Source organism: Linepithema humile, chromosome 8 (assembly GCF_040581485.1).
Source record: "Linepithema humile isolate Giens D197 chromosome 8, Lhum_UNIL_v1.0, whole genome shotgun sequence".
Taxonomy (NCBI): Eukaryota; Metazoa; Arthropoda; class Insecta; order Hymenoptera; family Formicidae; genus Linepithema; species Linepithema humile.
The window spans coordinates 1,425,041-1,452,503 of NC_090135.1; the positions used below are offsets into that span (position 1 = coordinate 1,425,041).

Below are 27,463 nucleotides of genomic sequence, written 5' to 3' on the forward strand. Positions count from 1 at the left end.
CATCGCTACTGTCAATTGTTTCCGGTGCTTCTTTCAGTTCGCGTATTATTTCACGGAATTTCAGAATTCGGTCTTGCTTACGTTTTAACGCTTGCAAAAATTTTGTACGAATTTTCAGTAACTGACTGATTTCTCGTTTGAGTTTACTTTCTTCGCGGTAGAGATTCTCGATTTCTTCGCGTATCGTAACCATTGCTTTCGCTTTGATAGCTCGATTGATACTGAGCAATCCGCGTTTTGCATCACCCATGTAAACTCGGTGGTGGGGTTGGTTTTCGCTCTCATTGGTCGGCGCTTGACGGAATGCTTTATCCTTTTCTCGCGCGTAGTGGATTACCGTAGGATAGCCATTTATTAATTGTAGCTGTTTAGACCCGATTTAATATACGCGCCCTATGACAATAATCAACTCTAGCGCGTCGATCGCTTGACGATAGATAGTTTTTTGTTTTTCTCGACGCGACATCAGTTTTTGTATGTAAGCGCCTAATGGCGGACCACGCGTGCAATGCGTGCAATAAAAGTGAGATATAAGAAGAAACAAATTACTTTCTTTTACCCCATCCGTTTGTAAGACGATCTACAATGATCGCAACATTGGTCCTTCGAGCCGGATGTGAAAGCAAAGGGTTTTTTCAAGTAGTTTCGTGCATAATAAGTGCGTAGCCATTAACGCAAGGACAGCAACGTTGAAACAAAACGGGCAAATTATAAGTGCCATCTGTGGAAGTGCAACATTAATCTCATCAGCTCTGAACATTGCTAGTGAGCACAGTGAAGTGCAAACATTGGTTTCTTGCCAGTTCTGAACCACTAAAAGGAATCAGTGTGCACGCGGACTATAGCTGTCCTTCTTTACATTGCAACGAAACAAGGCATCTCACTCGCACACACGCGAGCCATAGCCGCGTCTCAGTCGACGCACGGCATCTCATTCGCACACACGCAAGCCATAGCCGCGTCTCAGTTGACGCACGACATCTCACTCGCACGCACGCGAGCCATAGCTACGTCTCAATCGACGCACGGCATCTCACACACACACGCGAGCCGTAGCCGCGTCTCAGTTGACGCACGGCATCTCACTCGCACGTACGTGAGCTATAGCCGCGTCTTAATTGACGCACGGCATCTTATCAAGAGACACGGCAGTGTCTCGCGCCAAGTTCACGCGCAGCGCAAGACCGACCGTGTCTCTTTACGCGAGACCGAAAGTTGAGACGAGCCGAGATTATCGGATCTCAGTAATGCCTGAGCCGATCGATTTAAAAATAGGCTCAATCGATAGCGCATACCCAAAATATATAATAAAAGTATGCTTGTTTTTGCTCTATATGCTGTATAAATAAAGATATTAAAGTCTAAAGTCGAAATGTCATGAAAACTATGAAAATTATTTCAGTCGTCTGGGATGTACTTTATAAATTCTTGCCGATAGATGGCTAGTATCTCAGATGTACACATATCGGCATGTCTCGCCGGCAACGCATGCGCAAGCCATGTACATGCGAAACGCGGAGCTCACATGTACAATGTGACTTGCGCATATATGCGGTAATCCTTCCATTCCTGCTGCTGCTGTTGTTTGTGTATCAAATCTGACCACACAGCGGTATACGTGTGTGAAGTAAAATATATGTAATACTCCTACATTGCTGATTGTGCTTGAGAGTTTTGAAAAATATTACGGTGCGGATGATATTTGTTTCTCACTCTAGAGCAGACTCTGTGCGTTGTGCGCAAGTGTTGTACCTATACATATATCCCGTACGCAGGCTACAGACGTCGCGCACGTGCAGAACGGCCAAATCGTGGTAATATAATGTAATATCTGCTAGTTTCTATTTTTCATTGTCCTTATTGTCAGTATAAATTGTGAACATGTTAAAAATAATTATATGTAGTATATTGTTTTTAAATAACTAATCAAATGAATAATACGTACTAACATATTTAATTAATTATCTAACTCATGTACTCAATGTATTTGAATATCGTTTTTGAATGCCACTTATAAATTGCAAATTTAATTTAACTATGTAATACGAGTTTGTAATTCTATTTATAACAACTATAATTAAATTATTTATTAAACTGAAAGAGATGATAATAGGTCAGGGCCTAATACAGACTAAATAAAATAGATAATTATAAACGTTGTAATATATACAGGGTGTCCAATTTAACTTGAGACAACTAAATATTTCGAAAAATAAACATTGTACGAAAAAATGTCCCAAATAAACTTTTAATATTATCAAGGGGGACGTCTGCCTGTGTAAAAATTAACTTGCCGCCACCGCTCCTTGGGGGTGGGGCGGGTGGCAACTTTGAAATTTTAAATGGGAACCCTTATTTTTTATTGCACATTCGAATTCCTTGGAAAAAAATACATAAGTTTTGTCCGAGACATTTTTTCAAATCGTGATAGATGGCGCTGTAATCAGTGAAAATTAGTTTTTGCCATTTTCTCTCACCATCGGGGTGCTTTATTTCGGTGAGTCCCCTCGCCTCTCACTATTCAATTACAATAAATGCTCGAAATGATGACTTTCCATTTCGATGCATTTATTAACTCGAGCTTGGAATGCTTGTACACATGTAGAAAGTGTATCTGGCGTTATTTGTGCGCAAGCATATTTAATACGTTCCACCATGTTTTCTCGAGTATTTGGTACTTTTGTATACACTTTTTCTTTAAGGTAACATAAAATTATTTCAACTTTTAAAATTATTTCAAAATTATTTCAACTTTCTTCTCTAAACATAAATAATCCATTATTTATTTGCTGACATAAAGAACGCGTCCGTAAAAAAACAAGTAGCTAGCGTACGTATTACTGAAATTTACTTGACTTGAAATTTAAAGAATCCAGTTATTGAAGAATTGTTCTGACTTAATTTCTTTCATTTATTTTGTTTCTCCTTTTCAGTATTTTCAGTATTTCAGAAATTTACTACATATGTAGATGCCTCATAGTTTTGGTACGCTAGCTACTTGTTTTTTTACGGACGCGTTCTTTATTTCAGCCATTATTAAATAAATAATGGATTATTTATCATTAGAGAAGAAAGTTGAAATATTTTTGAAAGTTGAAATAATTTTATGTTACCTTAAAGAAAAAGAGTATACAAAAATACCAAATACTCGAGAAAACATGGTGGAACGTATTAGATATGCTTGCGCACAAATAACGCCAGATACACTTTCTACATGTGTACAAGCATTCCAAGCTCGAGTTAATAAATGCATCAAAATGGAAAGTCATCATTTCGAGCATTTATTGTAATTGAATAGTGAGAGGCGAGGGGACTCACCGAAATAAAGCACCCCGATGGTGAGAGAAAATGGCAAAAACTAATTTTCACTGATTACAGCGCCATCTATCACGATTTGAAAAAATGTCTCGGACAAAACTTATGTATTTTTTTCCAAGGAATTCGAATGTGCAATAAAAAATAAGGGTTCCTATTTGAAATTTCAAAGTTGCCACCCGCCCCACCCCCAAGGGGCGGTGGAGGCGGGTTGATTTTTATACAGCCAGACGTCCCCCTTGATAATATTAAAAGTTTATTTGGGACATTTTTTCGTACAATGCTTATTTTTCGAAATATTTAGTTGTCTCAAGTTAAATGGGACACCCTGCATAGAGAAGAAAATGATTGGATTGAAGCTGATGATGCTTCAATTAGAAAAACACAATGGCCTAGAAACAATATGATACTTACAGAATTTTGTATTTTTGTAACTTAATTAATTAAAGAGGACCGTCGTATGCTGTATACTGAAAGTACGACTGGAGTGATAATGGGCCGTCTTTAGCAAAATCTAACTGATATTTCATTATTTTAGTTTTAAAAAACACTGTCGTATATATATCATTAAAAAAAATCTATTAATTACCTTTTTTAAAAAAAAAGGTAAAATAAAGGTGCCAAGTACACGCTTTTGTAACAATCAAAACAAATTACTAAAAAAAAAGAAATAATATCTCAAAAAAAAGGTAAAGAAAAAGGCGCCAAGTACACGCTCTTGTCACAACCAAAACAAAACAGTATTGTTTTACATTTAAAAAAAATTGCCGTATATATTAAACCTATCAAAAAACCAGTCGTATATATTACTCTTTCAAAAAAAGCTGTCGTACATATTAAAACCTTTCAACAAGTAATGCTGTTGTGTATATTAAAACTATAAAAAAATATGATATCAGGAAATGACGCCAAGTGGGATTAAAGAACTATGAAAAAAGTTGTACACTATTTCTATAAAACTCTTCTAATAAACTTTTGTACATAAAGCTGTCGTATATATTAAAAAAAAAATCTAAAAAAATGCTGTCGTACATATATTATTATATTGCATACTATGTTTCACCATATTTTACATATACTATACTATATATATTATATATATTATTACATATACCAGCGCTCGGAATTAGATGCACATTTCGGGCCAATTCAAGAGACGACGCCTCCTGTTTTCCCACTACCGCCCGGCCGCTGGCGGTCGAGCCGCCGATAGCTCTGGCGCAGGAGCGTTTTCTTCACTACATAAATAATGTTTATTTTCATTAATACATAATATATATATTTAATTATTAATAAAAATAAACATTATTTATGTAGCAAAGAAAATATTACTATTTTTTGAGAGATGCCTCAACAACCGAGCCTATTTCTTATATAAAACGCTCCTGCGCCAGAGCTATCGGCGGCTCGACCGCCAGCGGCCGGGCGGTAGTGGGAAAACAGGAGGCGTCGTCTCTTGAATTGGCCCGAAATGTGCAACTAATTCCGAGCGCTGGTATATGTAATAATATATATAATATATATAGTATAGTATATGTAAAATATGGTGAAACATAGTATGCAATATAATAATATATGTACGACAGCATTTTTTTAGATTTTTTTTTTAATATATACGACAGCTTTATGTACAAAAGTTTTATAGAAGAGTTTTATAGAAATAGTGTACAACTTTTTTCATAGTTCTTTAATCCCACTTGGCGTCATTTCCTGATATCATATTTTTTTATAGTTTTAATATACACAACAGCATTACTTGTTGAAAGGTTTTAATATGTACGACAGCTTTTTTTGAAAGGGTAATATATACGACTGGTTTTTTGATAGATTTAATATATACGGCAATTTTTTTTAAATGTAAAACAATACTGTTTTGTTTTGGTTGTGACAAGAGCGTGTACTTGGCGCCTTTTTCTTTACCTTTTTTTTTTGTTTGCAACCACGCGAATCATGACAGCAGCATACGGACTCTCTCTCCCATCCAGGCGAACCATTGATATATTCTTCGCATCCCTGAGGCGTTATCACACTTTCAGACGAATCAAAATCTACCGCCAGGATGAGGCAAGGTTTTTCCGCCACAGATGATCAACAGTAACGTTTCAACCAACAAGCCTTATATTCGCAAGTGAATCATTATTTTATTCTAATACATGCGAGCGATTTAATAATTAATTAGCGATTGTTATTTACCTCTAAATGTTATTGCGCATAACTACATATTTACTATTTGGAATTACGTAGTTTCTTATGCTATAGAATGCATATTGAGTTAAGGTCAACGCTTGCAATTCCGAAGCAAATTTTCGAAAATTCGTAGGAAGATTCGTTCGTTCTCTTGCAATTTCAAAATATAAGGATAATCGTATTCATTCGCAATGGCAGAATTAAGACTTTTAATTAAGCAGCGCGGTAGAGTAAAGGCGAGGCTTACAGCCTTCGGTAATTTTATCGCACGCGTAGAAACAGAACCTGAAAAAAGGTCAGAGTTAAATAGTCGCATTGAAAAGGCGGAATGCTTGTGGACAGAATTCGATGTAACTCAAAACAAAATTGAAGATATTGAAGATGACGAAGCACAAGCTATGGAACGAAACCTTTTTAAGGACACATATCACGAGCTAATTACAGCGGCGCGAAATTTACGAGTGAGCGAACGACCTTCTCCCCCGCAAGTTTATCAGCCAAATTATCCGATTCTTGCGCAAACGAATGATGACGATCAACAAACGATATACAGGGTGTCCCATTATAAAACATCCACGCAAATTACTCCAAAGATAAAGGTGATAGCAAAAAATGACCTTAACAAACGTTGTAGGATTAAAAGGGGGCCAACTGAGGGTGACCTTGACTTTGACCTCGCAGTTGATTTTCAAGGTCATTTAAAAGTCAGAGTTATTTTTTGAAATGGAAACCCTTATTTTTAATTCCAAAATCTAATAGCTGGTGTCAAGAGCTTTTCAAAACACTATAATGAAGTTATTTTTTATTAAGTACTTTTCGAGTTATGAGGCTTGTAAATTACAGTATTTTGACATAAAATACAAAATATCTTGTAAAACATTCAATTTTTGGGAATTTAACTTTAATACTTTTATGCATAAAATAATGAGACGAATCAATTGATATAAAGAAAACACATAGTTGCTTTCAAGAATAAATATGTAATTTGCAACATGCAACTGCATACTTTTTTTTTAAACCAATGTGTTTTCTTTATACCAATTGATTCGTTTCATTATTTTATGCATAAAAGTATTAAGGTAAGATTCCCAAAAATTGAATGTTTTACAAGATATTTTGTATTTTATGTCAAAATACTGTAATTTACAAGCCTCATAACTCAAAAAGTACTTAATAAAAAATAACTTCATTATAGTGTTTTGAAAAGCTCTTGACACCAGCTATTAGATTTTGGAATCAAAAATAGGGGTTTTTGTTTTAAAAAATTACTCTGACCTTCAAATGACCTTGAAAATCAACTGCGAGGTCAAAGTCAAGGTCACCCTCAGTTGGCCCCCTTTTAATCCTACAACGTTTGTTAAGGTCATTTTTTGCTATCACCCTTATCTTCGGAGTAATTTGCGTGGATGTTTTATAATGGAACATCCTGTATATATTGTTATGATTTATGGCTAATACGGAGCCGCTGAGAACAATATCGGATTGCTTCAACGTTTCTATTTTGTCTGTTTTCCGAATTATACGTCGCTTAATTGCTTGGTTATTAACTAAAACAGATGAAATTATTACATGGCCGCAACATGAAAAGGTTTTAGCAGTGTGCAAAGGGTTTTTTTCAAAAAGGATTCCACAATTGTTAAGAGCAATTGATTGTACACACATTCGCATTGAAAAGCCTTCGACAAGTGAACAATTATATTGTAATCGCAAAAAATTTTTCTCTATTCATCTACAAGCGATTGTTGATTCAAATATGCGATTTACAAACGTCTACATTGGTGAACCAGGTTCATTGCATGATGCTCGAATATTGAAGATGTCACTTATATACGAAAGAGCAAACGAAGAGAAAGAAACGGTTTTTCCTAATGATACTTTTTTACTTGGCGATTCTGCATACCCGTCACTACCGTGGCTTGTTCCACCATTTCACGATAATGGCCATTTAACGCCACAACAAATCGAATTCAATTTTATACATTCATCTACCCCAGTGATGCGATCTTTCCCACAGCGGTCCCGGCTCCGTTGCCTCACACAACCTTACAGAAGCGCTACGTCACGTATCCGTGTGAGCTCGGCCGTTCAATCAATGGAAGAGAGCGAACGTCTCCCTTCCACCGAGACACAACAGACAATAAATGCATGCTACTTGCATGTTAAAAGCAAGCGTTTCTGATTCAGAAAAGAAATTCTGAGGCGAGTGGCTGGAATATTAGAGATCACCTGCTCGAGACCTGCTTCGTGCAACTTTTTTTTCTTTTTTCCACATTTGTTTCTAACATAGTAAATTATTAGATAATATTTTTTTGCCCAAAAAAATATTTTTTATTTATTATTAATATTGGCATATATTAAACTAACAATTTCAGAAATAATACAGATCTGCTATTGTTAATAGAAAAATGAAGTTATTTTACAATGTTGCAACAAAGTGCTACTTTAACATATGCGAATATTTTTAATAAAGATAAAATAATTTCTTTTAGCCAAAAACATTATCCAATAATTTACTTAAAATAAATATCGAAAAAGGAAAAAAAGTTACAAAATCACAGTTTTCAAACACGAGATTTTTAATATTCTTGCCATTCGCCTTACTCGTTTAGCCATGCTTGCTATTTTACATTTATCAACATGAAAGATTACACACCTGTAAAGCTTTTAATTATTTATTTTAAACTACTGCATATTAGCAAGAGTTACTGCAGTAACTACATATACATGTACTGTGGAGATTAGTGGAGGAACACAGTAACATATTAAAAATGCAGTCAAATAGATGTAAGATTACCCTCATAGCACATCAACATTGCTAAAAGGTTACAATAATCTTAAATTGTAACATGGTAACATTCCACGGAGATTAATAAAGCTGCCATTAACCTCCCAGCGACATAAAAATGTTCGTTTTAATATACTTCATTAACATTCTAGAAATCTTGTAAAGCACGTTGTATTAATATTTATATAACATGCTAGGGACTTTCTAATATTATTTTTAATACTCTTATAAAAAGAAATATTATAATGATTTATTCAACTATTAGCAAAAAATTGATTAAATATTATACTTTCTAATCATTTTTTGTTAATAGTTGAATAAATTAATATAATATTTCTTTTTCCTTTTTTTTATTTTTTAAGAAGAAATCTCGCAAAGAATATATAAGTAAATAATTTGCAAAAAATCTATAAAAATTGAATAAAACATTTTATTATTGGATATTTCTTATACTCTATTGTATTTATTTATATTATGTTTATAAAAAATTATACAAATATTTTTAATAAATCAAATAAACAAAAATACTTTATGTCTTAATAAAATATTTATCACAGAGAGCTCTCCGGTAACAACAGAAATGAAAAAAATGGTATTACTATTTTTGTTCTGTGTCTATAGACGGCTAATATACTATTAGGTCCTTGAATAAGTTCTCGCTGTTTCTTAAAAGATGGCGTAGCGGCACTCTGTGCATGGAATTTCGTACGGAAACGCATCAGCTAAGTAGTACTATATGTAACCTCAAATTCTAGTAGATACAGTTTACCACAGTGTCAACCACGTGTTTAATTACCTATTGCGAAAATGTCTATTTTTGTGCCAAATAAAGTGTTTTTGCGGGGAATTTTATTGCACTGCTTTATTCAAAAGAAATCTGCAGCTGAAGCACACAGAATTCTTGTTGAAACATATGGTGACAATGCTCTGTCGAATACGACATGCAGAGACTGGTTTAGGCGCTTTAAAAATAATGACTTTGACCTTGAAGATAAAGAACGTTCTGGAGCACCGACAAAGTTTGAAGACGAAGAATTGGAGGCATTGCTTGATCTAGATCCATGTCAGACGCTAGTAGAGCTCGGGAAAACATTGCAAGTAGATGCGTCAACAGTTTCAAAACGTTTAAAAGCGTTAGGAATGATCCAAAAGCAAGGACATTGGGTGCCGTATGAGTTGAAGCCGAGAGACGTTGAACGACGTTTTCTCATGTGTGAATTGCTGCTTCAACGGCATAAAAGAAAAGGCTTTCTGCACCGTATCATCACTGGAGATGAAAAGTGGATACACTACGATAATCCTAAGCGTAGAAAATCGTGGGGTAAGCTCGGCCATGCATCAACATCGTCGGCAAAGCCGAATATCCATGGTTCGAAACTTCTGCTCTGCATTTGGTGGGATCAGCAGGGCGTAATTTATTATGAGCTGCTTAAACCTAATGAAACTATCACGGGAGCTCGCTATCGACTTCAGATGATGCGTTTGAGTCGAGCTCTAAAAGAAAAGCGGCCACTATACGGGCAGAGACACGACAAAGTCATTTTGTTACATGACAATGCTCGGCCACATGTGGCAAAACCAGTCAAAACTTACCTGGAAACGCTTCAATGGGAAGTTCTACCTCACCCGCCGTATTCACCGGACATAGCCCCCTCGGATTACCACTTGTTTTGGTCGATGGCGCATGGTTTGAGCGAGCAGCGCTTCCATTCTTTCGAAGAAACCGAAAAATGGGTCGATTCATGGATTGCGTCAAAAGATGAATCGTTTTTTCGACGGGGGATTCAATTACTGCCAGAAAGATGGGAGAAAGTGGTCTCTAATGATGGACAATACTTTGAGTAAAGTTATTGTAAGCCTTATATTTTAAATTAATGTTTTTTTTTTAACAAAAAAAACAGCGAGAACTTATTCAAGGTCCTAATACATATTTTCTTCGTTGCCATCATCAGTTTCGCGCTGCTGTTGCTTTCTTATTTTTATCCTAAAAAATATCGATAACTAACATAAAATTTATAACATGCATTCTTAGAACAAATCTTTAAATTTTTTTACAAATATTTTTATTATATGTGTATTATATATTTCTTATTATTAATGAATATACATACTCTGCTCTTTGCTGTCGCCACTTAGCATGCACTAGCCAGCTCGATATGATTTCGGCAATCTGTGTATCATTTGTTTCCGGTTTATGAATTCGTACCACTCCTGTTAGATGTTAAATAAAAATAAAAATCAATATTACAACATAACGATATAAAATAAACATTTAATTATACAAATTATTTAATTTAAAATATTGTTTTTTCTGTGTAATACTTACTCTTAAGAATTGAACACAGTTTGAGAGCACTAAAATTTCTTTTGTTTCGATGTCCCAAATAACTAAAATTCTCTGCAAGTTGATCGCTCAATAACTTTTTTAATATATTTGTGATTATGTTGGATAAATTTGTTCCGCTTACTTGTTTCAACGTATTTACCTATAGGACAACAATTTTTTATATTATTTAAAAATATTACAAAAAATGTGTTTGTTAAAATTACATATATATTGTGTATACCACAACATTTTTACCATTTTGTTTGCAAACGAGCTATCTTTTAATACTTCTTCTAATCGTTTTAATGCATTCATATTTATCAATGGCAGATCATATTCTGTAAACTCTATAAAATCATATGTTTCTTGATTATTATGCCGCATAATGCTTGATGCTTCCAATAAAACCATTCTATTTTCTAGAGCAGTCATTTTGTTAAGTAACAACTGTAATTTCCTTATAATCTCTTTTTGAAACTCTGTAAAAATAAAAATACATTAAAATGTAGTGGTGTAATATTTATGTAATGTAATATATATATATACAGGGTGTCCCAAAAATTTTGACACAGCGCTTGTATGCCGGTAGAGAAGAGTAAACTGAATCGAAAAGTTCTCTACCACTTTGCAATTTTCGCAAGGGTTAATGAGATATTAATTATTAAAAATCTCATTAACCCTTGCAAAAATTGCAAAGTGGTAGAAGACTTTTCGATTCAGTTTACTCTTCTCTACCGGCATACAAGCGCTGTGTCAAAATTTTTGGGACACCCTGTATAAGTTTCAGGTCTGTTGAAACTTTGCAACATAGAAGATTGGCATAGAAAATTGATACATATTTGTCTCTGATTATGATCTGGTGCAATAAACTAATAATTTATGCTATATATAAATAAATATTTTTTAAAATTACAAACCATTTTTCGCAGTTAAAAAGTTGTTGTTTTCAATATACTTATTTGTATGCTTTTCAATATTTTGCAAATTGCCATTTTCATCTGGTGAATTATCATGATATTCCCGTCCTATGCATTCATTTATTGTTACTTCTTTATCTGAATTTTTAATATGTATAACAGAGCTCATTAAGCATTTAAATTTCGAATGTTCTACATTAGGCGACAGTGGAACTATTGTCTGATTTGCTTTAGTTCTTTTCTTGTTTGTGTTATATAATTTGTCTGGAATATTCGGAAACGGTAATAATTTAGTTTGTTCTTCACTTTTGTCAGAGTCGAATTCATATTCCGATGACGAATAATTTATTCTAGCTCGCTTATGTCTCGATTTTCTTTCTTTATCGCATCTTTTGGTTTCATTTTCTGTACCTTCATTTTCTGTACCGTCAGCCGTTAAATCTGATACATTTTCAGCAAGGTGTTTCTCTTTCGCTCTTACGTATAAATCTAAAAATATACACAAACGTTATAAGGCAAATCGACATATTTACTAATAATGAACATAATAATTAAAATTTTGAAAAATAAATCTTACTTGTTCTATAAAAGATCTTTACAACGTCATATATTTTTCAATTCGAGTTATCTTCAAAAGGCAATTTTGATTCAACAGCTTTCATTATTTTTGCTGGATTCCGAAAAGTAGGATAAGCGCATTTTGTTTCATCCTTGTTCAACCAAATTGAAGACACTATTGCCAGACCATCATGAAATTCTACGATACTGTAGGCCTTAGATGTGGTCATGTTTCTGTTTAAATTATAGATTGGATCATTTAAATAATATAACATTTGTAAATATTATATATACATAAATAATATTATATAACATAAATAATGACATTTATTTGTAAATATTATATATAGTAATTCAAGTGTAGTTATTGATTTATGATACATTAAAGGAGTCAAGACTACAAGAATCAATAAAAAAAATTTTATTTTAAAGAAATTTACAAATCTTTCTATAATAAATTAAATTAAATACATCAATAACCTATACAATGGCTCATAAAATATAGAAATTATTAAATTAAATAAACTGGAAGAAATCATAAGAAAACTAACAAATCAAAATTAATTAATACAATAAAATAATAAATAATCCATATGTAATTGTAATATTTGAAATCCAGTTCTTTTTGTCCCGTGTTGTCAAATTAGTCAATATAATAAGATAATAAATAAATAATCATATTTTTTCTCTCTCGCCTTTCTAGCAGCGCTTTTCTCGATGTTACATATTAATGTATATATATATTTATATTATTAATTTTTATACGTATGTATTTTAAGGGGCACACGACAAACTGTTCGCCATATGGAATTTTCCAAGCTTTTGCTGCCACATTATTGATGGTCCATGCATTTAAAGTTTGATCTTCATAATTTTCATTCACAATATTTATTTGTAAAAATGAAGACTTTACAGGTAAGTCATATAAATGTTGTACGTTTAATAACTTTTTCCCAATTACTAATATTACTTCATCTTCGCATTGGATAATGTTTTCCACTTTTATATATTCTCCATTCTCTAATATGCAACAATTATTTCTTTTATCACCACAGTGGATTGTATATAATGAGTTGCGTAATATTTTGTATTGACCTTTAATATTACAGTTTTGGTGCAAAGGACCATCAAAGTGTTTCTTTTCTTAACATAATTCAGAGCTTTTTGCTTTTTTAATTTTGTTATTCACACTTTTTATTTCGTCAAGTCTTCTTGAAAGTTGTTGCAACGGTTCGTCTCCTTTTCTTAATAGTTTTTTAATTGTCGACATATAATTTTCAAATCTGAAACAACTAAAATTGTCTAATATTCCAAATTTTCTTACGTCTGCGACAAGATGTAATAGATTATGTATATTGTGAGATGCATGTGCTTCACCATATAGTTTTACAAAATGTAACGGTGCAGCCCGCAAGCTGCATCGTTACGGCTACGGACCGTCCATCGTCCGTAGCCCACCAAGGGCGCATCGAGCGCCGATAAGCTTTTTGTCAAAAACAGCGGCGGTCAACCGCCGAAAATCCTCCACACCCGACCGTTCCAAAATTCCGTTTTGTGGGGGACTCGCCGCCGAAACCGCCGATGCTTGCCGATTCAAAGCCGTTCGGCTGCCAGCCGGGTATAAAAGACGCCCGGCTGAACGTCTTCTCACCAGACTCCGTTCGCTGATAGACAGCGAACATCCCTCTACGAGTGTCCTCGTAGTCCTCAACCAAGCATACTCGGTTTTTCGTATACCTGTGCTAGCACACGAGTATCCTCGTGTACCGCCGAGCGTCCTCGGTATTCTTGATTCCCGCATACGAATCCATTCGTATACCCGCCGAGCGTACTTGGCTCCTCTAGGCCACCGAACTTCGTATTGCGGGCATTTCCGCATACCAAGCTAAGTCGCCGTTCTAAGATTCCGCCTTCGTACGAGCATCCTCGTACTCCCGCTGAGCGTAATCGGCAGCCTAAATCCTGACACCGCGTTTATTCGCCGGGATTTCAAAATCGTAATCCGTCCGGCAAGCAGAACCACGTCGACCAATCCGCGCCGCCGAATAGTCCGCATCGATCTACGATCGAACAGACTCGCGATACTACGAACGCACTCACCGACAAGCGCTCCGTATTGTACCAACCGTTGCGACGCGATCACCCGCGCTTGCGCTCTCGCCGACCGCACCGGGACGCCTCACGTCATTCTTTATAGTTTCACATTTATTTTCACGTCGTTTTTGTATTTAATTTACACCGCTCTTAAATAATTATTTCACCGATGGTTCAGATAATTATTCCGCTACCGCCGATACTTCGCTTACGTTCACGCTGCTTTATATTTATTCCACGCCGCTTCAAGAATTATTTCGGCATTGCCAAATAATTATTTCACCGATATTCTGTTACTGACTTCACCGATATATCCTTTTATATGTATTTTACCTAGCTCAAATAATTATTCAGCCGTTGCTTAATAATTCTTTCGCATCGCATGTACACACACAGTCATCAAACATACTAAATTAAATAAACACGTCTACTAATTTACCATCAACTAAACGCATTTTCTTTGACACACCCCCAACCGACCGAACCTGAATTCCGACGAGCTACACCGCGCTCGAAAAGCTCACACGGTTTCAAAAAAAATGAACAAAGTGTTTTAATAAATTTTCAGCGTAATCCAGATAACAATCTTTCTTACAAAAAGCTTCATTTAACAATATTGAAATAGCTACAAGAAATGTTAAAAAATTGTTATACATGTTTCTGTTTAATAAATCTTTTAAGACAACAGGCCCTAAGTATAAAATAAAAGTTTTAAATTCTGTAGCTTTCCATTGTTTATAATCTTCCAGTGATCTAGGTCTTCTATTAAATTCTGTTGGAACAGTTTGTCTAACATTTTTGAGTAGTTGAGAAACTTGTTTGCAGAAGGTTTTGGCAATTCTTCTGGAAAATACATGTTTCAACCATAAACTTATTAATTTTCGCATTACCCCTAAACACACCAAATGCATATAATCAAGTAGCACACAAGAAACTAATCCAAAATTGTCTATTTCTTTTAACAGATATATCCCTTGCTGATATTCTCCCATATATACATTATTTGCCATTTCTGTATCTGTTCGTAAAGGAATGTTTTCATCTACTCTGGGAAAACATACACGTCCATTATTCCATTCACCTCTTATGGTACATTTTGTACAGCTAGAGAATCCTGTATGACCTTTCACTGCAAGAACAAACGATTTTGCTGGTGTATCACAAATCAATGCACTTAAATTTACTTTAACCATTATTTCATTGTCAATAAAGCCTGTTGTTACTAATGGCTTAATATCAGATACAAATCTTCTTAAAAACTCATTGGAATCTTTCGGTTTTGTATATCCACAATATAGTCCTGCTACATATACCTTACCACACAAATCTGATATAAGGATAGGCCAAAAACAACCATTTGAGGATCGAGATATAGACATACCATCTATATTTATTAGCAAATCTAATATAGCAATATTCATACCACTTCGCGCAACGCGTCCCAATCAATAACGCGAAACACAACCGCGATGCAAAATTAATTGTTCGTTATCAACTCCGCGAGCCTCGAATCCCACTTCTGAGAAAAACTGTAAAGCGTCTTTTACAAATATTCAACTCGCGAGTCGATTCCGATTCACGATCTGTCAGGTTGCCTATTACGATGAGGCTTCTTCAATTTATCAATTCTCTATTTCCTTTAACAGACAGGCGTCAAGAAACTATACCGTGCTTCGATGAATTCTTTATTTTAGCTTTTTATTTGTACAATGTCTCGATTTCGACTGCCTGGAATCGTCGTCCGAATTCTTGGTATCGCCGGTCTCTCACGGTGAGACAAGGAGTAGGGAGTAAGATTTTTCGGTAGCTAGAGGGCGATTCAAATCCTACTCCTACATTTACATTTATTATTTTTTTTCCTATATTTTCTAATATTTTATATATTTCTCTTTCTATCTATTAATTATTATTTCTTTTTATATCATAATTGTTTATTAATTTATACTAAGAATGATAGAATTTTTTCCATAAATTTTTAAATATAACTAAAGTTAATCTAAAGATGTGGGGAAGAAAAGTGGATATAGGTATATACAATTAGATTAAAACATAACTAAAGTTAATCTAAAGATGTGGAGAAGAAAGGTGGATATAGGTATATACAATTAGATTAAAATATAACTAAAGTTAATCTAAAGATGTGGGGAAGAAAGGTGAATATGTATATATACAATTAGATTAAAATGTAAAAAATATAAAATTTATTTTAAAAAATGTGTACTATACATGTGTGTGTGTGTGTGTGTGTGTGTGTGTGTGTGTGTGTGTGTGAGTGTGTGTGTGTGTATGTAATTAATATAAAAACATATAATAATAAAAATAAATATAATATAACATAATAAAAAAAAAATTAAAATTCGCGGGTCCATGATCTGTAACAATAAATAAATAAAAAAAATTTATTAATTAATAAAATAAATAAATTGAATAAATTTTAAATGTGATACTTACGGTTGCACATCGTCCGCAGAAAGCGCTTCCGCCGCCGCCTGCAACACTACCGCGGTGCGCGCCGCATCATATTCCATCTGCTGGAACTGTGTTGTTAAAATTTCCAGCAGCCGTACAGCCGTCATCATGTTTCCCCGTATATCCTGCCTACAAGCAAAAAAATAGTATAAGAATAAGAATAGTATAAGATGAAGATTAAATCTTTCATACGTAATATCAGTTAGCAATACTTACATCGATGCTAGTATCACCCCGTTTCCATTTCCGTGTACATCATAATGTACTCGGAAAGAGTGCAGCACGTGTTGCTGCTGCACAAGCCTCGTTGCCTCTTCAAATTCATTTACTGCACCGTGCAGAACGGCGATCCGGTCCGTCAGGGCCCTCAACAACTGCTCGATCTCGTTGATTTCCAAACTGCACAGTGCAGCCATTTTTTCAAACTCTCGTAAACTGCAGGAGACTTGTGACGATCCCAACTTCCGACACATTTTTATAGTACATCCCTTAGATGTGGTGCAAATCTATGTGACCGCTCTACGGGGGTTATCTTTTAAAACGTACTCCAAATATAATTGTGAAACATAATTCTTCTCCTGAGTAACCGTAGAACGGTCGATAGGTGCTTGATAGATCTAGTATAAACTACTGCGGGATAAACAATTCTCATAACAGATATCATGGCAATTCCATAAGATAAAATCTTCGTAAATACTCGAGGGTATCTTACAAACTACTATAGGCTAAACAAATCTCAATTTTTTTAGTACATCCCATAGATGTGGTGCAAATCTATGTGACCGCCCTACGGGGGTTATCTTTTAAAACGTACTCTAAATATATATAATTGTGAAACATAATTCTTCTCCCGAGTAACCGTATATCGGTCGATAGGTGCTTGATAGATCTAGTATAAACTACTGCGGGATAAACAATTCTCACAACAGATATCATAGCGAGTTTTACTCTTATTCATAAACTAATGCGACATAAACAATTCTCGTAACAGATATTATAAGACGCATATGACACATGTGATTACTTCTCTCACAAATGATGCCTTACACTCATGAAAAGTAAAAGTTAAAAGATGTACGATAGACGTTCGATAGATGTTCCATAGATGTTCAATAGACGTTCAAAGACGTCCGATAGGTGTTTGATAGACGTTGCATAGATGTTAAATTAATGTATGCTATATGTTAAAAAATTGTTTCAATTAAATTTAGAGTCTTTAACGCCTTTCACGATTACGAGAGGGGACGGGAGGCTCTTGAGTCGCCCTCGGACGAGGCTCGACTATAGCTATCGGCTTGTGATACACTCCGCAATCCTTACACTTCTCGTATTCGGAAGTTTTTCTATTCTGATCACGCTCCATTTTCTATACTTTTTTTCTCCACTGCGTGCACACTTTAAACTGATAAATTACTCTCTTCCGCACAACTTATATACAGCTCGACGCAAAAACGTTAATTTCGCTGTAGTAATAAACGTTAAAAGACGTTTGATAGATGTTTAAAGTGGTTTAAGTAATGTTGAAAAGATGTACAAAAAATGTTAAAAGTTGTACGTAAGACGTTCAACAATACGTTAAAAGATGTTACATAGATGTTAAAAGTAGTACGATAGACGTTCGATTGACGTTCAAAGACGTACAATAGAAGTTCGACAGACGTTCAATAGACGTTCAAAGACGTACAATAGACGTTCGATAGATGTTCGATAGACGTTCAATAGACGTTCAAAGACGTTCGATAGGTGTTCGAAAGACGTTCAATAGACGTTCAAAGACGTCCGATAGATGTTTGATTGACGTTCAAAGACGCACAATAGACGTTCGATAGATGTTCGATAGACGTTAAAAGACGTTCAAAGACGTCCGATAGGTGTTCGATAGGTGTTCGATAGACGTTCAATATACGTTCAATAAATGTCTGAAAGATGTTTCAATAGATATTTTTACAAATAATAATTTATTATTATTATATATTTATCTCATGAAATAAGCGATAGGTCATATTACACGGAGGATCATGTAACTGATACGGGTAAACGTACTGGATAAAAGACGGAATAAAAGTCATACGGGTGCAATATACATCATTTTATTAACATAAATCATAGTTGTTTTACATGTTTGTTACGCTCAAACCACCACCACTTGTACAATTTGCAAACATTCTGCATAGCGCAATGTCTCGTGTGATACCCACAACGCAAGGTTCCGATTACATCCAAGTTCGTCAGGCGTACGATATCTTTGTAATCCACATCGATCGTTTCGATCTCTACATCATCTTCCAAAATTTCACACAACCACTTTTTCTTCTCGAGTCCTTTTACGTATATCAGAGGCGGTTCCGTACTAATGGCATTGTTGATAAGGCTTTTCATCTGACTGTACGAAACGTGTCCATCTTCCCATCAAAAGCCGTGGTGATGTATCCGTAACCAACACACCAGCGATTTTTCCGATTTTGTCAACAAATACTACGGTACGTGTTCACGAAATACGTAATGAGATAACGTTTCGCCATCTCGAAGTATCGCTACCTCTTTCACAATAAAAATGTTGTTGAACGCGTAACCTTGCAGATCGACGAAAATTGGTACATTCGACATCGTCGTCGATCGTCGGAAAACTGACATGTCCGCGTACGCATCTCCAATATATAAAAATCATACGAGTCTGCGTACAATGTTGTTCAGTGGATTATATTCAACCATTTGATCGTGTATAATGAGACAATAGGCGGTGGTGTTGGCCGGTATATTTTCTTTACAATCAAATTCTATTCGCACGTTAACGGTGGCGCTCTTGATAGAGTCGTTTTGTCGCGAACAATCTATGACTACGAACGGACCGGTTTTCAAGAAATCATCGATGTCCAAATACGTATTATCGAATCCGTAATAAGCTTTGCGGAAACGCGCGTACATGTTGTACAGTATAGCGTATCGATTTCTGTCAAAATCCAAGTTCATGTCGTCGTACGTATAAAAATCTGAATTCAGATGCAGTCTTACATTGATGAGTTTACATGCGTCAAATTGCGCAGCGTTTTCAGACAGTACATTTTTTCGACCGGTTTGGAGAGCAAAGATTACGTATCTCGGTTTTTCCAATTGCGTCGCGGCTTTGACCGCCCAAAAATGCTTCGTTGTATTCTGCAGCAGAGGAAATTCGTACAGATCCCACGAACGGAAGCACATGCTTAAATATCTTCCACTTTCCAAAGTTTGAAGAAGAGACAGCTTGATGACTTCGCTCAAAGATACGTGCGGCATTCGCCACTGTATCTTGAGTAGTTCAATCGTTGGATTCGTACCGGCTCGTCCAACGAGACAATTGTTATCGTTGCGCGATCGTATCAATACAAGTTCGTGACAAGCGTTGATTACAATCCGTTTGTAGTCCTCGCAGAATCCTAAAAGAGTATTGAGCGGAACGCAAAAATTAAAGTTTCCATCGATCAACGGATATCCATTCGGATTCCACGATGCATGTTTCAACATCTTGCTCTTCTCCGTCGTCAGCGATATATAATTTTTGATCGTGCTCGTTATTCCAACGTTTCTGTTACGATCGATTTCAACTCTGTCGAGCTCGTATCGCATTTCATCAAACATAAACGCGACACAATTATTTCCCATTATACACACGTTATCTCTTCTCATCGGCAGGAGTAACCAGTTTTCCTTCAATGTAAAGAAAACTCTCACACGGCAACGTGTATAAATTCTGTTGTTGTATAAGTATTCGTATCTCGTCGCTGTGTCCTAACGTTGTGTTAGCGTACGGATTGTACGTGTGCATCTCATATTTCACGATACGCTCGTCGAAGACGGGCTCGTCAGCGATGTTGAGTATATCCATCTCTTTAAACGTTTCTCACAACAAATCCCAATGATTGTAAAAAGTTTACGTTCGTCGTATTGAGCCTCTTGATCGGCGATTTTTTCTCAATTTTCATTGTTTTTTCAATCACTCGCTGCTTGTTCAACACGAGCATTTCCTCGCACCACGTCGTCGCAAGTGCAGTCTGATGGTAATTTTCTCTCCGCGAAAGTCAATCAATCGTCCTTCTTGATCCACCACGCGCAAGGTGATATCAGTAACGCTCCTTGCGATGACCGGAAGGTAAATGATTTGCGCCGGTGTTTCCGAGACTTTATATCCCGGAAACACGTTCGGTGAAAATTCGTGTATCGTGTGCACCGACTTGTCGTTGGCGTACGCACCCGCGGTAATGCTGCATTCCACTCTTATAATGTTTACATTGACAATGTTTACCGAGGAGTCGGATTCGTGCCACATTTTCGGTTCCAGTATACGACCAGTCGAAAATCCCAACAATGGTCCGATGGTATTCGGTTTGACGAAATTTATTCGAAAAGCGCACATGATTTCACTCTTTATGGTATTAACGTTGGGACGAAGTGACAATGGATAATCTTGCTCTTCACTTTTTCCTCGATTTTGCAGTATCGCGCGTTTCAGATAAGAAGCAATGGCGTCCAATTCGTACGATCCTTCGGGAATTGTAATTTCTTCGTCATTGTCATCGAAATAAAATTTATTGTTCGCTACTGTCACGTTCGGAATCGTGTTGTAGGTCTTCATCATGGCTAGGCCGAGCTCGTAATCTCCATTGCTCAAGTCTATCGGTGGAAGATAATCCAACGTGAGAACGCTGCTTTTACCGCTTAGAGTGAGCGTCAGCGACATTGCCGAGATTCTATCGACGACTGATGTCGATCGACGATGGGTCGATTCTTAAATGTCGGAGGAACAGGAGGCACAATTGTCCGCAGATCGTTTGATCGTACGTCTGGTAGGCTGTGCGATTGTACGTTATCGTTGTATCGGTGCCTCCGAGGTAGCGTGTAATCTCCTTCGGCGGTTGCAAATTGCCAAAGCTGTCAAAATATACGGCGCGACCGCCTCTCTTGGCGTACGCCACCCAATGCGTGCCCGACCCGTCGACATCGTTCAAATTCACGATACCGCTCTCATTTTTATGTATCTTATCGGGTAAAGCGTTACGCATGTAGACACCTCGGAAATATGGTATTCGCATACGCCTCGCCAATGCAAACAATTGTAGATTGGTGGTGGCACCTGCGGTCATCTCTATCGTTTTTTCGACGTTTTTTTTTCTCTTCAACCCTTTGCCCCGCTTGTATGGAGCGAGATGAATCCCCCGTCCTTCCATTGCTTTATTGTGACGTTTCATCTCTTGGAGTTGTCGTCGCGCGGCCTTAGAGTCATTCACCGCCTTTGCAACACCCGCCGCTCCACCGGCAAGCGAACCGATGACTCCCAAGAGCGGTAACAACGGTAACATACTACCGCGTTTCGCCGCCGGAAGCGTTCTCCTCTTGGTCTTCTTCTTTCTCTTTGTCATACCCATCCCCAATTTCGTCTTTGCTTTCATAGCAGCCCATACGGCGGTAGCAGCGGCCCTCTCACCGAGAGTCGCGTCCGCAGCGGTGATCCGTTCCCGCGCTTTATCGGCGAGAACGCGATCGGCGCCGTGACGGTCCGCTGATTCGCGGTTTTGCGAGTACGCGATGTCGTGATCGCGGCACGCCGCGTCTAACGGATTGATACCTCGATCCCCTCGCGCGAGTCGTTTCCGCAGACGAGTCCCCGGCCCGCAAAATTGGTAGCCGGGTATATGCAGCTCCAACGGTAGTCGATTTATCACACTGTTTAGTAAACCGGCACCCTTGTATCGTTTCATAGAGCGCGAATTCTAACGTATTGCGTGTATTTCACATTTCCAATTGTGGTGTGTTTCGACAGCGCTCACCTATAAATAGGAGGCGCGTATCGATCATTAACTAGTAGAATATCAAAGTTTGTCAGACGACGACGTACAATGAATAATCGGGATAATAAGAAGGAACGGAAGGAGGCGAATGTCGCAAACGTGTATTGCTAATCGTGTGTTTGAAACAATATTTTTTTTTTTCAGGATAATGTCCGAATTATGTATGGAAATAGAGATATTTTAGATCTAGCAACAAATATCCGAGCACCGCTCTTTCCAACTTCCGATGCTGCGCACTCGTCGCGTAATAACAAGGATGAGAAAGAGTCTGGTAAAAAATGAAATTTGTACAACAACCGTACACGATCTGTGTGAAAAACATGGATGATAAGACGCAAGGGGTTTGTGAGAAGGCGTGCAGACATGGTAAAATGTTGCCAAACACGATACGCGGTATCATTTGCGGTCCCTCGAATTGTGGTAAAACCAATGTAATGATTAGTCTGCTGGAAAATCCGAACGGTGTACGTTTCGAAAACGTGTACGTGTACTTAAAATCGTTGAATCAACCAAAGTATCGATATCTCGAAAGATTGCTCGGATCGATCGATGAAATCGGCTACTTTACAATCTCGGACAACAACACAATTGTACCGCACAGCGAGGCATTACCGAATTTCGTATTCGTCTTTGACAATATAGCGTGCGACAAGCAGAATGCGATACGCGAGTACTTTGCTATGGGTCGACATTCGAAAGTCGATTGTTTCTATCTGTGCCAAACATATGCAAAAATACCGAAACATCTCGTGCGCGACAACGCGAATTTACTCGTAATATTCAAGCAGGATGGAACAAACCTTAAGCATGTCTACAACAATCATATGCATACGGACATGACGTATGAAGATTTCAGTACATTGTGTCACGCATGTTGGCAGCACAAGTACGGATTTTTAGTGATAGACAAGGATAGTACGATTAACGATGGACGATACAGACGTGCTTTTAACGAGTTTGCGGTACCGCGGAATGGTTAGTTGTTCTCGAGACGTTGACGATGACGCTTGACACGAAAGATATCGACGAGAGGGAGAAAATCGCGAAGGAAATCGTTCGTACGAGCGAGTCGATTCGCAAGAAGCATCGGACGTTGAAGACGGGTAGAATGGAGCAAGAGGTGCAATTGGAGAAACGGTTGAAACCGATCGTAGAGCCGTTGAAACGAATCGTCGAGAACATCAAGGGTGACGATGATTCGGTTGACGATCTCGAGATTAAAAACGAACCGGACATCAAACGAAAGCGAACAAGCTCTGAGAAGAAGAAAATCAAGCGTACCTCGTTGACGACACCGATACAAACCCCATTGACGTCACCGATACAAACCTCGACTCCGTTCCAGCCGCAAAAATTGATGTTTAAAGCGCCGACATATTTACCGACCTAAAACGTGTTCGAAACCACGGACCCGTCTTTTGTAACATCCGTGAGACAGACGATGCAAACGTCCGATGGTCGGAAAGCTCTGTACGGCCAAATGGGTCCGCTGGGTCAAGAGTACATCGGGGAGCTCTTGAGCGGTGACAAGAAGAGAGGGATCGACAACGTGTACGGTGTATACTTCAACGATGCGGGAACGTTTCTCGGAGACAAGGTCTTCGACATTGATAGAGACGACAATGTGATCGTGGACGGTGTGAAATACGCTGGCACACCCGGCCTGTTTGAATTAATATTCAAAAGACTTCCCGACGATACGCTGTGTACGGAGGATGACAAACAAAAGTACAAGAGCATACTACTCGCTACTAACGCTCACAGACGCGGTCATAACGCGCATTTACCTGTTTTGGGAAACAAAGGATACAAATACAAACATATCATCACACCTCTGATATCTAAGAAAGGTGGAGGTGTTGCACATCTCGACAGGAGAAGTGTGGGTCGCACGTTACCCAAGTGTAACGTACCACAGACCATGACTGTGACCGACAACGCGGTCGATTACGTGCACTGGGATGATACGAACGAATTGGTGGATTGCCTTCGATTGCTGGACGCCTCCCGTCAGGCGGGAAACAACGCGCACGACAACGAGTTTCTCTCGATTATCGAGGAACTGCGCGAAGCTGGTTTGATTATAAATTGATCACAGCTTTTCAACTATCGCCAGTATTGCTCGTGTGATGCTACAGGAATGTCTATCAACAAATTCGGACTACAGTTAGAAGGAAGCGACAGGGTGACGAGACAGAGCGGCGGAGTCTCGAAGAATTACGTGCGCGAGAATTGTTTCTGCAAGGATGGTGAGGTTTTCAACGCCAAGTCACGCGTAATCAGACATCTCGCCGACCCTGAAGCGGACACCGACGCCGTCAACAAGCTGCATCTGGATCATCACCTCAAGCTTATAAGCGATCGTGAGAATCGAAATCGTATGCTCTGTGAAAATTTTAAGCGAGAAGTACTTTCGAGACTCGAAGATTCGGAGAATACCGAGCGGACCTGGAAGAGAGACTACGACGATTACATCAAGACCAGATACGTGGCGTTGGAACGACAGATTCACGATCTGAGAGGTCTCCTCGACGAGAGTGTAGCGCGACTCGATGGAAAACTCGTCGATCGCGAGCGAGAGACGAAGAGTCTTGTCGAGCGAGAGATTCACAATCTTCGTAGAGCTGTGAGAAAAAATTTCATCGAATACTACGATGAGGCGATGAAGAAGAAGCAAAACGAATCGCAATGAGCGAGAAGGAAGCGGTGAGCCTGGAGAGGAGATCGCTCGTGGACGAGCTCCACGCACCGGCGAGAAGAAACTTTACGCGTAGGCCAGTCGTCGTGAAAGGATACGACGATTTGTGGCAGGCTGACATTGTCGAGATGAGACCGTACTCGCGATCCAACGGCGGCTGCAATTACATTCTAACCGTTATCGATGTGTTGAGCAAGTACGCGTGGGCTATACCCTTAAAGACCAAAGGTGGAATCAAAACGTCCAAAGCATTTTCCGCGATATTTAGGGAGAGAATTCCGAAAAATTTGCAGACCGACCATGGAAAAGAATTTTACAACAGAGATTTCCAAAATCTTGTCAAGAAACACGGCATCAATCATTATTCGACATACTCGGTTATAAAGGCTTTGGTGGTGGAGCGATTCAATCGCACGTTGAAGAACGAAATGTGGAAGTTTTTCACGCTCACGGGATCGTACAGGTGGATCGACGATTTACCGCGATTGGTCTCGGAATACAACGGTCGTAAACATCGTACGATCGGTATGCGCCCGATCGATGTCACTCCCGAGATCGCAAAGGGACTCTTGAGCACCGTGTACGGTAATATAAAAATTGCCTCGCCGGCGAAATTCAGGGTGGGTGATTCGGTGCGCGTGAGCAAATTCAAAACTGTATTCGAGAAAGGATACACACCGAATTGGTCGACGGAGGTGTTTAAGATTGCCACGGTGCAACGTACCAATCCTGTGACGTATCTGATTAAAGATTATCGTGGAGATCCGGTCGCGGGAGGCTTTTACGAGCACGAATTGCTCAAGACCGCACAACCCGACGTTTATCTCGTGGAGAAGGTGTTGCGCCGAAAGGACGACAATGTGTTTGTAAAGTGGTTGGGATTCGACAATTTGCACAACTCTTGGATAAATAAAGACGATGTATTGTAATAAACTATATTTATTGTACAATAAACAATTATACATATATATACAATGGTGTTCTTTATTACTACAATATATACATTTAAAACTAACAACGATAATAATACATAAAATATTAAACTATACATAAATATTAACACTAGTGTATAAACAATATAAATAATATAATGTATAAACTATATACAACATAATAATACTACAATTGTATCTTGTAATGTCCCCACGGTAGAGTGTCGGTGGAACCGGATACGACGTGCCGCTTATCGTCGTACGGACTGAGCGCGAGCTTCGACTCCGACACGGTGTACACCTCGTGCAACTTTGAGCGGATGCACGATTGACGCCGCGTCAGCTCGATTTCGTCGTTGAGACACCGAGTGTAATCGTCGAACGTTATCGTTCTCACGACTACGTTTTTCTTAACGCCTTTAACTTTTTTGACATCTTTTTGTCCGGTGACTCTCAACGCGTACATCTTCGCTCTCAGTCCAACAAATTCCGTCATGATCGCGCCGTTGTTCTCGTCTTTCATCAGACCGGGTACTTTCTTGTTGGCGCGCGGCATACCGTAAGCGTTGTCCTCGGAGTAGTCGCTCGTGTCGAATTTGGATATATCGCGTTTCATATCCCGATACGCGTCCTCGCAGTGCAGAAAGTATATCAGACTGTCGGTATCGGTATACATAATTTTGCAATTGTCGCGGTAGAGAGGCGCCATGTACTCGTAGTGAAACTCGTACAAGCAGGTCTTGGATATGTCGAGAATGCACATACCCACGTAGATCGGCTTGTCGAATTTCACTTCGAGTTTTCGCAACTCTACGGCGACTAGATCCTCCGAGAACACGCTTCGGCTGTGGAAATTCGGTTTCGCGATCATAGCCTCCGCTCCGTACCGACCATCCCACTGTGTAACGAGCCGGACATCCGTGTGATTTCGCACATTCTCCATGGTTTTGCCGAAAACCGCGTTGTTCATCAATTTGTATAAATTATTCTCGAATTCATTACTCGCGAGTGTCCGAAACTGCGTATTTAGTTCTATGTATCCGCGGAGCCACGGAGATTGCGCGAATTGCAGTACGCGGTGAATCTTTGCAATTTGCAGGCCGTGTCGCACGCATTGCTGCAGATTACGGTAGTGGATGACATAACGCTGCTTATCGCACAGCGTGGCGAGTAACTTGATCACCCGCTTGCCGGGCGGCTTATCGCGCGTCGGGCAGAACGGTAGGTCGAAGTGCGCGTCGTGAAGATTCACCGGATACTCGAGATCGACTTCCAGCACATAACTGGTAGCCGAATCGGATGCAACGGACATTACGTCAAAGCTCGCGACATCATCGACCCATCGAAATTTGGCATAGGG

The 27,463-nt window shown here is 38.2% G+C and overlaps 4 protein-coding genes across 4 annotated transcripts; 2 read left to right on the forward strand and 2 right to left on the reverse strand.

Moving 5' to 3' along the window:
* Window positions 1-6,937: 6,937 nt before the first annotated feature.
* On the forward strand, window positions 6,938-7,681 carry LOC137001532 (uncharacterized). The gene has a single exon (XM_067360578.1). It carries the CDS (start codon window positions 6,950-6,952, stop codon window positions 7,679-7,681), a length of 732 nt encoding a protein of 243 aa, XP_067216679.1. The 5' UTR covers window positions 6,938-6,949.
* An 11,634-nt stretch (window positions 7,682-19,315) lies between these two features.
* LOC137001533 (uncharacterized) lies at window positions 19,316-20,152 on the reverse strand. The gene has a single exon (XM_067360579.1). It carries the CDS (start codon window positions 20,150-20,152, stop codon window positions 19,316-19,318), a length of 837 nt encoding a protein of 278 aa, XP_067216680.1.
* A 5,009-nt stretch (window positions 20,153-25,161) lies between these two features.
* LOC137001534 (uncharacterized) lies at window positions 25,162-26,100 on the forward strand. Its single transcript, XM_067360580.1, has 2 exons — window positions 25,162-25,791; window positions 25,876-26,100. The coding sequence occupies exons 1-2, from the start codon at window positions 25,162-25,164 to the stop codon at window positions 26,098-26,100; spliced, it is 855 nt and encodes a 284-aa protein (XP_067216681.1).
* Window positions 26,101-26,227: 127 nt separating this feature from the next.
* On the reverse strand, window positions 26,228-27,112 carry LOC137001536 (uncharacterized). The gene has a single exon (XM_067360582.1). It carries the CDS (start codon window positions 27,071-27,073, stop codon window positions 26,291-26,293), a length of 783 nt encoding a protein of 260 aa, XP_067216683.1. The 5' UTR covers window positions 27,074-27,112; the 3' UTR covers window positions 26,228-26,290.
* Window positions 27,113-27,463: the final 351 nt, after the last annotated feature.

Excerpts from the sequence above, each read along its gene's own strand:
- LOC137001533 (XM_067360579.1), bottom strand. The coding sequence starts at position 20,152 with ATGTTGAAACATGCATCGTGGAATCCGAATGGATATCCGTTGATCGAT.
- LOC137001536 (XM_067360582.1), bottom strand. The coding sequence starts at position 27,073 with ATGAACAACGCGGTTTTCGGCAAAACCATGGAGAATGTGCGAAATCAC.
- LOC137001534 (XM_067360580.1), top strand. The coding sequence starts at position 25,162 with ATGAGCGAGAAGGAAGCGGTGAGCCTGGAGAGGAGATCGCTCGTGGAC. Across the intron at positions 25,792-25,875 it reads CCTCGCCGGCGAAATTCAGG|ATTGCCACGGTGCAACGTAC; the intron begins GTGGGTGATTCG and ends GAGGTGTTTAAG.
- LOC137001532 (XM_067360578.1), top strand. The coding sequence starts at position 6,950 with ATGGCTAATACGGAGCCGCTGAGAACAATATCGGATTGCTTCAACGTT.